This window comes from Globicephala melas, chromosome 2, assembly GCF_963455315.2.
Source record: "Globicephala melas chromosome 2, mGloMel1.2, whole genome shotgun sequence".
NCBI classification, from domain to species: Eukaryota; Metazoa; Chordata; class Mammalia; order Artiodactyla; family Delphinidae; genus Globicephala; species Globicephala melas.
In genome coordinates, this window is record NC_083315.2 from 36,989,720 (window position 1) to 37,006,678 (window position 16,959).

General features: G+C 43.4%; 2 protein-coding genes across 14 annotated transcripts in view; one reads left to right on the top strand and one right to left on the bottom strand.

Annotated features, from left to right (window-relative positions):
* Positions 1–11,984, top strand: part of RCCD1 (RCC1 domain containing 1) — a 47,149-nt gene extending 35,165 nt beyond the window's left edge. For 2 of the 10 annotated variants that reach the window (XM_060293828.1, XM_060293831.1), the window contains 2 exons: positions 253–378; positions 1,900–8,522. In XM_060293828.1, coding sequence (XP_060149811.1) covers positions 253–374 — 122 coding nt within the window. In that variant the 3' untranslated portion in view covers positions 375–378; positions 1,900–8,522. Of the gene's footprint in view, positions 1–24; positions 379–1,899; positions 8,523–10,674 lie in introns of those variants that run through there. The other 8 variants (XM_060293826.1, XM_060293827.1, XR_009562871.1 and 5 more) reach the window with 7 other exon arrangements.
* The window catches only part of PRC1 (protein regulator of cytokinesis 1), a 29,283-nt gene extending 13,184 nt beyond the window's left edge, over positions 1–16,099 (bottom strand). For 2 of the 4 annotated variants that reach the window (XM_030878605.2, XM_030878602.2), the window contains exons 1-6: positions 15,900–16,099; positions 3,887–4,019; positions 3,411–3,533; positions 1,723–1,956; positions 1,474–1,644; positions 103–252 (exon numbers count right to left, since the gene is read on the bottom strand). In XM_030878605.2, coding sequence (XP_030734465.1) covers positions 103–252; positions 1,474–1,644; positions 1,723–1,956; positions 3,411–3,533; positions 3,887–4,019; positions 15,900–15,910 — 822 coding nt within the window. In that variant the 5' untranslated portion in view covers positions 15,911–16,099. Of the gene's footprint in view, positions 1–102; positions 253–1,473; positions 1,645–1,722; positions 1,957–3,410; positions 3,534–3,886; positions 4,025–15,899 lie in introns of those variants that run through there. The other 2 variants (XM_060293824.1, XM_060293825.1) reach the window with 1 other exon arrangement.
* Between the last annotated feature and the right edge of the window lie 860 nt (positions 16,100–16,959).

The window sequence follows — 16,959 nt, forward strand, 5'->3', positions numbered from 1 at the left end:
TTCTGACGCTTGTCTTAAAAACAGGCTCACTCAAGGCAGAAGCTGGTAAAGACATCAGACTTGACACCAAAATGCTGACCCAGCGCCCTTTGGGTTTCTTACCGCTTTCCGGACCTTGGCCTTTGACCCAGTCATAACTGTGGCCACAGCTTCTCTCTCTTCTGCAGGTATTTGCAACCTATCCCAGAGTTCTCGTATCTGAGCACGCAGCCCCTCACACACTGCTTCGTTTTGTGATTTTCGCATTTCCAGCTGTAGCAAGGAAAGCCAGTGGTTATAGCAAAGACAGCAGCACAGAGAAAACTGGCCCTCTGGCCTCCTACAGAGACACATCTGTACCCACATGGAGAAGAAGCACTTTTACAAGACTGTGAAGAGGTGTGTTTTCATGACTTCTGAAAACAAACTGTAAGGCTGTCATTATGGTAGGATCTCAGACCCCAAGAATTAGGATTCAAATTTTTAATTAAAAATTTTGGGGGGGCTTCCCTGGTGGCACAGTGGTTGAGAGTCCGCCTGCCGATGCAGGGGACATGAGTTCGTGCCCCGGTCCAGGAAGATCCCACATGCCGCAGAGCGGCTAGGCCCGTGAGCCATGGCCGCTGAGCCTGCATGTCCGGAGCCTGTGCTCCACAACGGGAGAGGCCACAACAGTGAGAGGCCCACAGCAAAAAAAAAAAAAAAAAAAAAAAAAAAAATTTCAATTAAACACTAAGCTAATTCAAATGACTATTATTATTTCATCCCAAAACCTCAATTTCAGGGGATTTCCCTCATGGTCCAGTGGGTAAGACTCCCTGCTCCCAATGTAGGGGGCCAGGGTTCGATCCCTGGTCAGGAAACTAGATCCCGCATGCATGCCGCAACTAAGAGTCCACATGCTGCAACTAAGGAATCCACAGGCCGCAACTAAAAAAGATCCTGCGTGCCACAACAAAGACCCAGCGCAGCCTAAATGAATGAATGAATAAATAAACATTTTAAAAAAAACTCAATTTCACATTCTCAGAGCTATATATAAATTAAGGTTTTTGTTTAAAAAAATCAAGGTTGTGTTTCAAATAATACTATTGTCTTTTTTTATTTGGCTGCATTGGGTCTTCATTGCTGCATGCAGGCTTTCTCTAGTTGCGGCTAGAGGGAGCTACTCTTCGTTGCAGTGCGAGGGCTTCTCATTGTGGTGGCTTCTCTTGTTGTGGAGCACAGTCTCTAGGCGCACAGGCTCAGTAGTTGTGGCTGGCAGGCTCTAGAGCGCAGGCTCAGTACTTGTGGCGCATGGGCTCAGTTGCTCCGCGGTACGTAGGATCTTCCCGGACCAGGGATTGAACCCGTGTCCCCAGCACTGGCAGGTGGATTCCTAACCACTGGGCCACCAGGGAAGCCCTATCTCATTATCTTAAAGGAAAAAGCTGCAGTTTTCTCAGATTGCTGGATACTATGGAGATCCCAGGCCATAATTTGAGTAGACATTACCTGCTGTAGCAACTTCTGTAGTGTTGCAATATTTTCCAAAGATAAACAAAAGGCATCTTCATCTTCACAGACCACATCTCTTTCAAAGCTTGTGTCTGGTGTGTGTTCTAATTCTTCCATACACAGTATGATCTGTCTCTTTATGTTGACGAACTCCTCATGCCTAGATGCCTATTAAAAAAAAAAAAAGATTACAAGATACCTAGAGGAAAGTCAAATGACTTTTAGGAACTATGAATGTAAGCACACCTTTGTTTCCCTCAGAGTTGCCACGTGTTGTCTAAACTGGCTCAGCTCTTCTAAGCTGGGAACTGAGGTGCTGTCAATGTCATAGTGGGGCGTGCAAAGAATTTCACACAGTTCTTGATCTTGTTCTTGAAGTAGTTTCAGTTCTTGTTTTCTCTCCTTTTTCTGTTTTCTCATCAGTTCTACCTGAGTGCGCAAATCCTTTTCTAGCTGCAAGATGGTCGTCTCTCCTTCTTCCTATATGAGACAATGTACTATTGTGTTAAGGTTCCAAGCGGATTTCTTCAAAGGAAGAGAAGACAACGAAAGAGGACTAGAATGACAGACTTTTAGTTAAACTTACAAATAAATCAACTTACAGCTAACAGAATATGGCACAAAGAGGGTCCCCTAACAAAGGTCCCCAGTAAGGAAAGGTACCAGGGCACTTTTACAAGAGGTAAAAATTGGTTGAAAAGCTTATTTTGAATTAGCTACAGGGTAGTATATTTAGCTCCTAACTAAATGTTTACCCCAATAATCCTAAACATCACTCAACCAATAAAAATCAATTTAGTACTCCTTGCTCTACTCCTAACTGATAAGCAGGAGAAAAAACAAGTGGCGGTTATGTCCTATAAATTTTATTCAACATTGGTGAACTAAGAACTGTCATATAATTTAAGGGAGATGTACCACTGTATATCTAACTTCTCACTCAATTTCATATTGAAAATTTAAAAAAAAAGACTAAAGAAACTATTTGTCCAAAATCAATGATATTTATGCCATTTGTGTTGATTTCAGGAAGCTCTACTGATGTCACAGTCTGCCTGACTGTTCTTGGCTACCAGAAATGAATTAGCCTTAACCCTTTAGACAGTCTCCTCCTCCTAGGCTGACTCCACTGAGATACCCAGGCAGTTCTTTCTGTAACAGGGAGAGGGACCTGAGACCTTATTGGTACCACATTAGCCACTGTGTGCTGTCCTTGCACCCACATCTATTCTAATTACCTTCCCAATCTCCACGTTTGTCTTCATTTTTATGATCCCAACACTGTTTTTACCAGTTCTAACCAGGGATATGTTTTGGGGTCCCTCTGTCATTCACGTCATGCTTGCTGGTGTCCTCATTTAAGTCCGATTTGTGCTGGACCACAGGACAGCAACCTCTCAGCAAGGTACACAGATAAACATGGCATGCCCTGAATTTGACTACGCTCTCTTGATATTCCAGCTGTGGAGACATCTCTTCTCAAGTGGCCATTCTGGCTAGTTCAGTGATGTGTAGCTTTCGGGTATGAAAAAATCCACAGAGGCAGGTTTTTTGGGTAACTTTTCCTTATATCACTAGTCACTTTTGTATCCTAAGTAGTTCTCTTCATTTTCTTTCAAAGAAAGAATGGAATGATATCATCTATGCCTAGCTCAGAGTTCAAAAAAGTTTTTGTGTCCTACAAATTGATAGTTAGAGGCTTGTTTTTGATTAAAACATTTCAACACTTAGCTGCTTCACCTCTCAACAGGGCAACTCTTCACGTAAGTGAAAACTGCTTTGCTGGAACCAAGTAACTAGGCAGCACATTTTTCCCATTTCTCATGTCCAGTATCAGCCCTACAAGGAAACTTTCCACCTGTAGCCCCAAATCAAAGTTCTTCCCTAAATCTCAGACCCAGGCAGGATCGATCCCCTGACACCCTGCCATGTACCTGAAATGGCTCGACATGTAGCTCACTGCACAGAGTGTTCAGCTCTTTTTGGCAGATGGCTATGCTTTTGATGAGCCTTTCCTTCAGGCTTTCCTCTTCAGCAATCATCATATCCAGGAGGTCCTACGAGAGATGAAACAGTCCCATAAAAGTTTCGGGTGTTTTCCCCATTGACCTCAAACAACAAACAACACCAAAACCCTCATAATTTCAAATTTTAAAGGAAGGACTTAAACAAAACCAGGACTTCCCTGGCGGTCCAGTGGTTAAGATTCTGTGCTCCCAATGCAGGGGGCACAGGTTCAATCCCTGGTTGGGGAACTAGGATCCTATATGCTGCACGGCGCGGCCAAAACAAACAAAAAACAAGGAGGAGCCTGTGACATCCTAGTGTCACTTCTATATGCTATCTTAGATGAGACACCAACATCCTTACCCCTGTCCCACTACAAAGAGATCAGTATTACTCAACTCACCTTGATATGCTTCTTTACGACCTCAGTTCTTTGTAACCGCTGGTCCTCTGGAATCCCAATCAATTCCCATATTTCCCGAAGGTGATTCAGGGCTTTCTGTAGACATACTATGGACTCCTCTGCCAGCACCTCACTAAAAAGCAAAAGAGAACCAGCTACATGAGCCACTGCCTCCAGACTAAAAGCAGTATTTACAGAAACTAAACAAACTAGTTTCGCAGTGGGCTCAAGGCTAAAACAAATTGAAAACAAGCATTCAGCTTAACTCATCTTGAACACTCCCCTATCCTTCTGCCTCCAAACACCAAAACACTGGCAAAGCAAAATCCAGTATCATATTATCAATTCAGTGTGGAAATTCAATCTTCTGAATAATACTCAGAATCTGGACTTTGATCAATGATTCTACCTATGGCAGTACAATACAGAATTTTAAATGCTTTTATTAAAGAAAAAACAAACAAAAATGTCAGGTCCTATAAAATAGCTGGCAATTTAGTTACCCATTTTTTTCCCTTCCTGTTTTTCTAAGCTATAATTGACATATATAGCACTGTATAAGTTTAAGGTGTACAGCATAATGATTTGATTTACATACATCATGAAGTAATTATCACAATAAGTTTAGTAAACATCCATCATCTCATATAGGTACAAAATTAAAGAAATAGAAAAAAAATTTTTTTGCCTGTGATGAGAACTCACAGGGTTTACTCTCTTAACAACTTTCATAAATAACATACAGTGGTGCTGGGACTTCCCTGGTGGTCCAGTGGATAAGGCTCGGCGCTCCCAGTGCAGGGGGCCCAGGTCAGGGAACTAGATCCCAAGTGCATGCCGCAGCTAGGAGTCCACATGCTGCAACTAAAGATCCTGCATGCCTCAAGAAGACCCGGCGCAGCCATCCATAAATAAATAAAATAAATAAGTATTTTTAAAAATACAGTGGTGCTAATTATATTTATCATGTTCTATATTACATCCCTAGTACTTATTTATCTTAAAACTGATTCCTTATAACCTTTTGACTGCCCTCATCCAGTCCCCCACCCCCAGCCTCTACCTAAGACTCTAATCTCCTTTTCTGAGTTTGTTTGTTTTTGAAATATAACTGACCTATAACACTATGTTAGTTCCTGTTACAGAACACAGTGATTTGATATTTCTATACATTTCAAACTGATCACAATAAGTCTAGCTATGATATGGCACCATACAAAGATATTACATAGTTATTGACTATATTCCCCACACTGTACATTTCATACCTGTGATGCATTTATTTTGTAACTGGAAGTTTGTATTTCTTAATCTGCCTCACCTATTTCTTTCCTCCCCCTACCCCCCGACCCCTCTTGGCAAATTCCTGTTTGTTCTCTGTATCTATAACTGTGTTTACATTTTATTATGTTTGTTCATTTGTTTATCTTTTTAAATTCCACATATAAGTGAAATTACATGGTATTTGTCTATCTCTGTCTGACTTATTTCACTTAGCATAATGTCCTGTAAGTCCATCCATGTTGTCACAAATGGCAAGAATTCATTCTTTTTTTATGGCTGAGTAATATTCCAGTGTGTGTGCATGCAGACACACATACATACATACACACACAAACATACACACATATTCTTTATCCATTCATCTACTGATGGGCACTTAGGTTGCTTCCGTATCTTGGATGCTGCAATGAACATAGAGGGGCACATATCTTTTCGAATTAAGTGTTTTGTTTTCTTTGGATAAATACTCAGGAGTGGAATTGATAGATCATATGGTAGTTCTATTTCTAATTTTTTTTTTTTTTTTTTTTTGCGGTATGCAGGCCTCTCACTGTTGTGGTCTCTCCCGTTGCGGAGCATAGGCTCCGGACGCGCAGGCTCAGTGGCCATGGCTCATGGGCCCAGCCGCTCCGCGGCATGTGGGATCTTCCCGGACTGGGGCACGAACCCATGTCCCCTGCATCAGCAGGCGGACTCTCAGCCACCGCGCCACCAGGGAAGCCCCTATTTCTAATTTTTTGAGGAATCTCCATACTGTTTTCCATAGTGGCTACTCCAATTTATATCCCCACCAACAGTGCACAAGCGTTCCCTTTTCTCCACATCCTCACCAATACGCGTTATCTGTTGTCTTTAATAATAGTCATTCTGACAGTTGTGAGGTGATTATCTCATCGTCGTTTTGATTTGCATTTCCATTTTGATTAGTGATGTTAAGCATCTTTTCATGTGCCTGTTGACTATCTGTATGTCTTCCTTGGAAAAATGTCTATTCAGATCCTCTGCCCATTTTTTAATCAGGTTGCTTGTTCTTCTCAATGTTGAGTTGTGTAAGTTCTCTGTATATTTTGGAATATTAACCCCTTCTCAGGTATTTTCAAATATCTTCTCCCATTCAGTAGGTGGCCTTGTTGTTGTTCTTAAATTACAACTATTAATTTATAGAATGACTAAAAGTTAAAAAATAATCAGGTGTTGGTGAGTATACAGAAAAGCCAGAACTTTCGTATACTACTGCTTGGAGTGTGAACTGGTACAACCACTTTGAAAACTGTTGGCAGTATCTGCTAAAGCTGAACCCAGCAGTTCCATGTCTACATATGTAGAAATGCACACATATGTACCAAAGGTGTGTACCAGAATGATCAAAGCAGCACTACTCATAATATCATAAAGGTAGAAACAACCTAGATGTCCATCAACAGAATAGAGAAACAGTACATTCCTACCATGGAATAATACAGCAATGAATAAAAAAACATGGGTGAATCTCAGAAACATCATGTTGACCTATGCTAAATGAAAGAGGTCAAATGCAAAAAGACTACATACTATATGATTCTACCTTATGAAATTTTAGAAAAGGCAAAACTATAATGAAAGAAAGCAAATGAACTGCCTGGAATCGGGGCAGGGGATCAACTGCAAAGGGGCATACAGCAGCTATTTTTAGGGTGACAGAATGGTTCTAGATCTTAATGGTGATGGTGATTACATAACTATACACAGTGACCAAAATTCAAACTGTACACGTAAAATGAGTCAATTTTACTGTATGTAAATTATACCTCAAATCTTAAAGAAAAAAAAAAAGGGAGGTAAAAGAAACAACTAAGATGGAAAAACAGAACAAAAAGTTGAGGAAGAAGAGGAAAAACAGCCAGATAAGCAAGCATCTATCACTACGTGATTCCAATTATACAAAGTCAAAAACAGGCAGAACTAAGCTTTGCTTTGAGAAGTCAGGATAGTGGTTGTCATTGTCCTGGGAAGTGGTGACTTTTGGAGGGCACAGGAGGGGTGGTTACACAGCGTGTGCTGACTTTATGAAAATTCATCAAGTTTGCACTTGATCTGTGTACATTTCTGAATATATGTTATACTTCAATTACAAAAAGTTTATTTAAAAATTATTCACTGTTTATCTGAAGCACAAATTTAACTGTGTACCTTGTATTTTATCTTTCAAAAAAAACTTTAGTTTTCTTTTTTTTTTTGGCCTCACCGCACAACTTGTGAGATCTTAGCTCCCCAACCAGGGATGGAACCTGCGCCCTCAGCAATGAAAGCGCAGTCTTAACCACTGCCCGCCAGGGAATTCTCAAAAAACCTTTACTTAAAAAAGTTTGCTTAGTCTGCTTCACACAGCATTTAAATAAGAGATTTTCTCTCCTTTCTTGGTACACCTGGATAACAGAGACCACTCTGGCACCAGAGAGACTAAACTCTGGATGTGCTTTTCTATCAGTCAGCCAGGAGGCCTCCAACAAGTCACTGAAGCTCTTTGTGTGCAAATGATGAGGATAGAGGCTCTCACTGGCCCCCTCTCTGTCGCAGCATATTCAGGGGTTCTGAATCACCAGCCTAGATCTCCAAGAACATCAGTTTCTCCATAGGCTTTTTTTTTTTCTTTTCTGCTCACTTCTTCCTTCCTTCCTTCCTTCTCTCTCTCCCTCTCCCTCTCTCCCTCCCTCCCTCTCTCTCTCTATTTATGTTATTTTTGGCTGCATTGGGTCTTCATTGCTGCACTGGCTTTCTCTAGTTGCGGCGAGCGGGGGCTACTCTTCGTTGTGATGTGCAGGCTTCTCATTGCAGTGGCTTCTCTTGTTGTGGAGCACAGGCTCTAGGGCGCACGGATTTCAGTAGTTGTGGCACGTGGACTCAGTAGTTGTGGCACGTGGACTCAGTAGTTGTGGTGCATGGGCTTAGTTGCTCCACAGCATGTGGGATCCTCCTGGACTAGGGCTCGAACCCATGTCCGCTGTATTGGCAGGCGGATTCCCAACCTTGCACCACCAGGGAAGTCCTCCTTAGGTTTTAATATATTCACATCCAAGACATTTCTCTAGCCAAGAAATCCCAATTCAAAGGTTGCCTGTCCTAGTTCAATAAAAGCTTCTGCACAAATACCAGCTGCCTATACCAGATGGCCAATTATCAATACCCACATAATGAAGAGTGTTTAAAAGAATTTACAGGGACTTCCCTGGTGGTCCAGTGGGTAAGACTTGGCACTCCCAGTGCAGGGGGCCCGGGTTTGATCCCTGGTCAGGGAACTAGATCCCACGTGCATGCCGCAAATAAGACCCCGGTGCAGCCAAAAATAATTATTAAAAAAAAAAAAAAGAATTTACTGTACTCCATTTTAGAAATGTTAACAGGTATCAAGGTATTTAATATAATCTCAATGAACTCAAGTTTAACTAAAGTGCTTCCTCAGACAAATAATCCCTTTGCACTTCACTTTTAAGACAAAAGAACCCACAAGTCAAAATCCTAATTTTAGCATTTTATGTAAAATAACCTATACAAGAGGGACTTCCCTGGTGGCGCAGTGGTTAAGACTCTGTGCTCCCAATGCAGGGGGCCCAGGTTGAATCCCTGGTCAGGGAACTAGATCCCACATGCATGCCACAACTAAGAGTTCACATGCCACAACTAAGGAGCCCACCTGCTGCAACTAAGGAGCCAGTGAGCCACAACTAAGAAGCCAGCGAGCCGCGACTAAGGAGCCCGTGTGCCACAACTAAGACCCAGTGCAACCAAATAAGTATTTTTTTAAAAATTAAAAAATAAAATAAAATAACCTACAAGAGGACTTCCCTGGCAGTCCAGTGGTTAAGACTCCATGCTCCCAAAGCAGGGGGCCCAGGTTGAATCCCTGGTCAGGGAACTAGATCCCACATGCATGCCACAACTAAGAGTTCTCATGCTACAACTAAGAAGCCCACCTGCTGCAACTAAGGAGCCAGCAAGCTGCAACTAAGGAGCCCGTATGCCACAACTAAGACAGTGTAAACAACCCAAATGGCCATCAACTAATGAACAGGTAAATATATACCTATACAATGGAATAATATTTGACAATAAACCTTGAAAACATGCCAAGTGAAAGAAGCCAGTCACAAAAGAGAACATATCATGATTCCATTTATGTGAAATATCCAGAATAGGCAAATCTATAGAGAAAGAAGTGGATTAGCAGTTGCCTAGGGCTGGGATTCAGGGGAGGGAGGTAGGTGGGAAAAGGGGACTGAACGCTTTTAAACGGATGATAAAAATGTTAACTGACTGCAGTGATAGTTGCACAACTCTGAATATACTAAAAATATTAAATTGTGACATGTTAAATAGATGAATTGTATAGTATGAGGATTATATCTCAATAAAGCTGTTATTTTAAAAAATCTGGCACATAATAGGAAGTTGTGAAATTTGTGACTTACTTGAAAAACAGATATGATTGCTAATTCATTTAGTCAAATTACTTCTACAAAATAAAATGACATGAAATTGGGATAAAATTCATAGATCTCAAATTCAATTAAAACCAAAACAAACACCTATACAGCAGATGGACTGCTAAACTCCAGCAGATGGGCCTAAACACAATTTGTAACAATGAAAAAGTTAACCCTCCCTTGGAGCTGATTACTTTAACAAGTGTTTGGAATTACCAAGTATTCTAGAAGCAGTTCTCATGACAATATACTTTTCTCTTTTTTTTGAATTTTATTTATTTTTTATACAGCAGTTATTAGTTATCTATCTTATTAGTTATCTGTTTGATACATATTAGTGTATACATGTCAATCCCAATCTCCCAATTCATCCCACCACCCTACCCCACCCCTGCCGCTTTCCCCCCTTGGTGTCCATACGTTTGTTCTCTACATCTGTGTCTCTATTTCTGCCCTGCAAACCGGTTCATCTGTACCATTTTTCTAGGTTCCATATATATGCATTAATATATGATATTTGTTTTTCTCTTTCTGACTTACTTCACTCTGTATGACAGTCTCTAGATACATCCACGTCTCTACAAATGACCCAATTTCGTTCCTTTTTATGGCTGAGTAATATTCCATTGTATATATGTACCACATCTTCTTTATCCATTCGTCTGTCGATGGGCATTTAGGTTGCTTCCATGACCTGGCTATTTTAAATAGTACTGCAATGAACATTGGGGTGCATGTTTCTTTCTGAATTATGGTTTTCTCTGGGTGTATGCCCAGTAGTGGGATTGCTGGGTCATATGGTAATTCTATTTTTAGTTTTTTAAGGAACCTCGATACTATTCTCCATAGTGGCTGCATCAATTTACATTCCCACCAACAGTGCAAGAGAGTTCCCTTTTCTCCACACCCTCTCCAGCATTTGCTGTTTGTAGATTTTCTGATGATGCCCATTCTAACTGGTGTGAGGTGATACCTCATTGTAGTTTTGATTTGTATTTCTGTAATAATTAGTGATGTTGAGCAGCTTTTTTTTTTTTTTTGCAGTACGCAGGCCTCTCACCATTGTGGAACACAGGCTCCGTACGCGCAGGCTCAGCGGCCATGGCTCACGGGTCCAGCCGCTCCGCGGCACGTGGGATCTTCCCGGACTGGGGCACGAACCTGTGTCCCCTGCATCGGCAGGCGGACTCTCAACTACTGCGCCACCAGGGAAGCCCTGTTGAGCAGCTTTTCATGTGCCTCTTGGCCATCTGTATGTCTTCTTTGGAGAAATGTCTATTTAGGTCTTCTGCCCATTTTTTGATTGGGTTGTTTTTTTAATATTGAGCTGCATGAGCTGTTTATATATTTTGGAAGACAGTAAAATTTTCAAAGAATTAAAAAACTCTTCACAACATTCCAATTATACGAGTTTAATTCTTATATCATTCTGACACCTCTTTCTTACATCCCTGCCATTACCCTTACTTTCAAAAGACTTCCCTGGTGGTCCAGTGAGTAAGACTCCACGCTCCCAGTGCAGAGGGGCTGGGTTCGATCCCTGGTCAGGGATCTAGATCCCACACGCATGCTGCAACTAAGAGTTCGCGTATCGCAACTAAAGATCCCGTGTGCCGCAATTAAGATCTGGTGCGGCCTAAATAAATATTAAGGGGAAGGAAAAAAAAAAGACAGCCAGAATCTCACCCCTCCCCACTTCTGCCTTTACCTCCCTGGTCCAGGTCACCACTATCATCTCTTCATCTGTACCACTACCCTGGTCTTTTAACTGGTCTCCCTGCTTCTGCCTTGGCCTCCTTACGCTTATTGTGTGCACAGAAGCCACAAGCCTCCATGCCCTCAAAATCCTCCAGTGATTCCTTATCTTAGAGGAAAAGCTTCTGCCTTTATAAAGGCCTCCAGAGCCCTTTAATCTACTCCAGTCACACTGGACTCCTTGCTCTTTCGGGAACCCACCGGGCACTATCCTACCTCAGGCACTGGCATTTGCTATTCCCTCAACCTAGACTGTCTTCCCCTAGGTGTCCCATGGCTTGCCCCTTGCCGCCTTTAGATCTTTTCTCAAAGAGCACCTTCTCAGGGAGGCCTTTCCTGACCAATCTCTTTAACACTGCAACTCCCCTTTCCCACACCTTCAGTACTTATCCCCTTTCTCTGCTTGATTTCTCTCCATAGCACTTATTACCATTTAATGTAAAATTTGCTTACCTTTTTATTTTGTTATTAAAATGTAACCTCTAAAGGGCAAGGATGTCAGTTGTGTTCACTGCTGAATCCCCAACACTTAGAATGGTGTCTTATATATAACAAACATTCAAGAAGAATTTTTGAATAAAGATGTTTCAAAAAAGCTGTATGATCTTACAACACCTGAGTGCAGTCACTGTGAATAATAATTATCATGGTATACTACTCAATCTACAGATCTAATGTGATCCCTATCAAATTATCCAGGACATTTTTCACAGAAATAGAACAAATAATCCTAAAATTTATGTGGAACCATAAAAGACCCAGAATTGCCAAAGCAATCCTGAGGAAAAAGAACAAAGCAGGAGGCATAACCCTCCCAGACTTCAGACAATACTACAAAGCTACAGTAATCAAAACAGCATGGTACTGGCAAAAAAACAGACATTTGGATAAATGGAACAGAATACAGTGCCCAGAGATAAACCCATACACCTATGGACAATTAATCTTTGACAAAGGAGGCAAGAATACACAATGGGGAAAAGACAGTCTCTTCAGCAAGCAGTGTTAGGAAAGCTGGACAGCTGCATGTAAATCAATGAAGTTAGAACACACCATCACACCACACACAAAAATAAACTCAAAATGACTTAAAGACTTAAATATAAGTCATGACACCATAAAACTCCTAGATGAGAACATAAGCAAAACATTCTCCTACATAAATCGTACCACTGTTTTCTTAGGTCAGTCTCCCAAGGCAATAGAAATAAAAACAAAAATAAACAAATGGGACCTAATCAAACCTACAGGCTGTTGCACAGCAAAGGAAACCATAAAAAATGAAAAGACAACCTACAGAATGGGAGAAAACATTTGCAAACGATGCGACAGGTAAGGGCTTCATCTCCAAAATATACCAACAGCTCATACAATTCAACAACAAAAAAACCAAACAACCCAATCGAAAACTGGGCAGAAGATCTTAATAGACATTTCTCCAAAGAAGACATACAGATGGCCAGCAGGCACGTGAAAAGATGCTCAACATCACTAATTATTAGAGAAATGCAAATCAAAACTACAGTGAGGTACCACCTCACATTGGTCAGAATGGCCATCATAAAAAGTCTACAAATAACAAATGCTGGAGAGGGTGTGGAGAAAAGGGAAACCTCCTACACTATTGGTGGGAATGTAAGTTGGTGCAGCCACTATGGAAAACAGTGTGGAGGTTCCTCAAAAAACTAAAAACAGAGTTGCCATATGATCCAGCAATTCCACTCCTGGGGCATACACCCAGACTAACTATAATTTGAAAAAATACACGCACCCCTATGTTCACAGCAGCACTACTTACAATAGCCAAGACATGGAAACAACCTAAATGTCCATTGACAAATGAATGGAAAAAGAAGATGTGGGGCTTCCCTGGTGGTGCAGTGGTTAAGAATCCGCCTGCCAATGCAGGGGACACGGGTTCGATCCCTGGTCTGGGAAGATCCCACATGCCACAGAGCAACTAAGCCGGTACGCCACAACTACTGAGCCTGCGCTCTAAAGCCCGTGAGCCGCAACTACTGAAGCCTGTGGGCCTGCAGCCGTGCTCCACAACGAGAAGACACCACCATGAGAAGCCCACGCACCACAATAAAAGAGTAGCCCCCGCTCGCCACAACTAGAGAAAGCCCACGCGAAGCAACGAGGACCCAACACAGCCAAAAATAAATGAATAAATAAAATTTAAAAATAATAATAAATAAATAAAATAGTGTTTAAAAAAAAGAATAGGGGCTTCCCTGGTGGTGCAGTGGTTGAGAGTCTGCCTGCCGATGCAGGGGACACGGGTTCGTGCCCCGGTCTGGGAAGATCCCACATGCCGCGGAGCAGCTGGGCCCGTGAGCCATGGCCGCTGAGCCTGCACATCCGGAGCCTGTGCTCCCTGACGGGAGAGGCCACGGCAGTAGGAGGCCCGCGTACCACACAAAAAAAGAATATATATGTGTATAACTGAATCACTTTGCTGTACAGCATACATTAAACACAACAGTGTAAATTTCAATAAGACTTTAAAAATAAAAGCATAAAAAATGTTACAAAAATAATCATCATGGTACAATTATGTAGTGCCTTTCTAAATGGTTTCAGGTAATCCCCTAAAAGGTGCAAACTTGAGACTTTTTTCTTAATACATCACTGAAAAACTGAGGGTGCTTACAAGAATACCACCCAAGAATACAGAGGTTGAAAAGGGGGCCAATTTTTCCAGTCTCTTGAACTTAAGTCACTAGACTGGAAGATATCCCAAATGACCCTCTAAATGATTTCCTACCTTCTGGCAGCATTCTACTGATACACTGTCCTATTTTTTCCTAAATAGCCCTCCAGAGAAGCTTTGTTAAGCTCCTCTGTACAACCTGCTTCAGAAATCGATAGCCAATAGTCAATTCAGTGACTATTCTGGTAATCATGTTCCTCAGGCATACTTCTCACAGTCCTCTCTATTTATTTATTTATTTTTATTTTTATTTTTTTGCGATACGCGGGCCTCTCACTGCTGCGGCCTCTCCCGCTGCGGAGCACAGGCTCCGGACGCGCAGGCCCAGCGGCCATGGCCCACGGGCCCAGCCGCTCCGCGGCACGCGGGATCCTCCCGAACCGGGGCACGAACCCGCGTCCCCTGCATCGGCAGGCGGACTCCCAACCACTGCGCCACCAGGGAAGCCCCACAGTCCTCTCTAAATATGAATACCTGAAATCCAGATTACCTGAAAGTCTAGTTTTGTTAGTAGAGTAATTCCAGTTGCTCTTTTAAAGCCTAATTATATCTGTCAGCCTGGAACCAAAGTTAATTGATAACTTGTCCTCCCTCTTCATTTACTTTCTTGAAAGCAGTAGATGCCTGAACAATCCAAAAACTGTTAATGGACTTGGAGTAAGAGTTTCCTGTAAAATGTAATTTAAAATTTTACTAGTCCTCAAAATGCGTCATTAGCTGAAACGCACAGCAGCTTAACTGTGCTGTCTTTTATATAAGATATTTGTAATCCACAACCTTACACCTGAGATCTGTTTTTCCAATGGTACCAGTGATTTGTACTACATTCCCATTCTCACGAGGGCAAGCATTTGAAAAAGAACGGTCGGAATTAGTAATCATGGAAAGAGGAAACTTACAAAGCCATACATCAATCAGTTTGACTAATAACTATAAATTATTTAATAATGAATCATCACAATGCTTCACCCACTACTTATAGAAAATAAGGTTAACATCTGCATCGCTTTTAACACAAAAGTCCTATGCACGAGCATTATTTTTATTTTAGAGATGAGCAAACTGACATTCAACATTTTTGCCCAAAGTCATAGGCTGGTAGGTGGCAGTGTGGTGCGTCTGGTCCCAATTTCAATTCGGACACTCCTTTCCCAGCACTGCCTGAGAAGTTGTTAAAACGACGGGAAAAAAATTCCTTTATCGGAGTTTTTCAACTTGCAAGAAAACCAAGCTATCTTTCCAATTCAAGTAAAGTGTTAACACTGCAACCCAGATACATCGAAAAGCAACGATAAACTAAAAACTGCACGTCTTTATTTAAAGAAAAACTAGAAACACTGACCATAAAAGACTCAGGACTTAGAACAAGCCGTCGGTGCCAAGCAGCAGCACCTGAGACGCTTTGCTGGCGGAGAGGGTGGGGCTCGCGGACGCCAGCTCTGACCGCCCCGCACCGGGTGCGCCGCGGGCCCGCCTGGCCTCCCGCCGCTTCTGCCGGGCACCTGCGCTCGGCCCGCACCCGGGCGTCGGGGCCTGCGGGAGCCCGCGGCCCCGGGGAAGGCGCGTGTCAGGTCTGGCCTCCACCCCGCCAAGGGCCCGCGGCCCGTGCACCGGCTCGCCACTTCCCAACCGTGGCTGGCTTCTTCCAGCCTCACTCGGGCGCCGGTTAACGAGACACCCCGGCCCACGGCCTAAGGCGGCCTTTCGGACTCCGCCCAGCCCCGCCACCGCCCCGCACCCGGGACCGGCACCGGCACCGATCCCTCCCACGCCCCCTCGACTCCCCCACAACCCGCACCTTCTCCTCATGGTGGACGCTCCAAGCGAGCGGGCGTCGAGGCCCCGACCCTCTCCACGCGGGCCCGAGCGCAGCAACCACCCGCAAGCACCGGCGGTCTCACTCCCGGTAGCCGTTCCGCGAGCCGTTAGGCCTGCGCAGAATTTCAAACCGAACCCTGAGGCGGAGGAGCGCCGCGATTGGTGCTGCGTCCCGTGGCTCCTCGCGAAGCCCCGCCTCGCCCCCCCCCCCCCGGCGCGCCGTGGCTAGGGGCGGGGACTCGCGCACTGGGCGTGGGAAGCGCTCGCGCGCCGGCGGGAGACCGGATCGCTGTGTGCGCGTGCGCGCGGCTCTCTTGCCTCGCTTTGCTGTAGCCGGGAGGGGACGTCCAAACCTTGCGAGACGGCAACCTGCTCGGAGTTCCGCCCCGCCCCGGCGCGGTTTTGATTCGAAGTGCACGTCGCCGCCCAGAGACCGCCCGGTGTCCGGATCTCCCCGGCGTGGCGCGTAAACGGCCTTGCCGCCCTCAGCCGGAGAGGTGACACGAGAGGGATTAACAGAAAAGCCTGGCGCCGTAATTTGTTTCCCTTGCTCATTCAGGCAGCAAGGCTGGGGACCGAGCAGTTTCCCCAGATGTAGGAAACCATGACCTAAAGGGAAAGGGAAGGGACGGACCCTGAACCCTGCTCACCGGCCTGGTACCTTTCTAGACGAGTGATCCCATTTAATCTCCCCAACCATCCCGCTAGGTATTATCGCCATTCTACAAAGGGAACTGTCTCAAAAATGTCTGAGTGACTTGCCCAAGTAACGACCGGTAAATGAATGGAAATTACCTGGATCGTGGTTTTCTTTCAAATTACCTGGATTTATATAATTGTTATATAAAAATTGAAAAACTCAAAATCGACAAAGTACTTTTGTATCCTTGCTACATGCCTTAATGCTTATATATCACTTTTTCCTTTTTTCATGGTTGTGTAATATATTGGTGTGTAGATTCATAATTCAACTACTTTGCCATCGATGGATATTTAGGTTGTACTTTGTACAAATAAATGTCTTCATACCTAAAACTTGG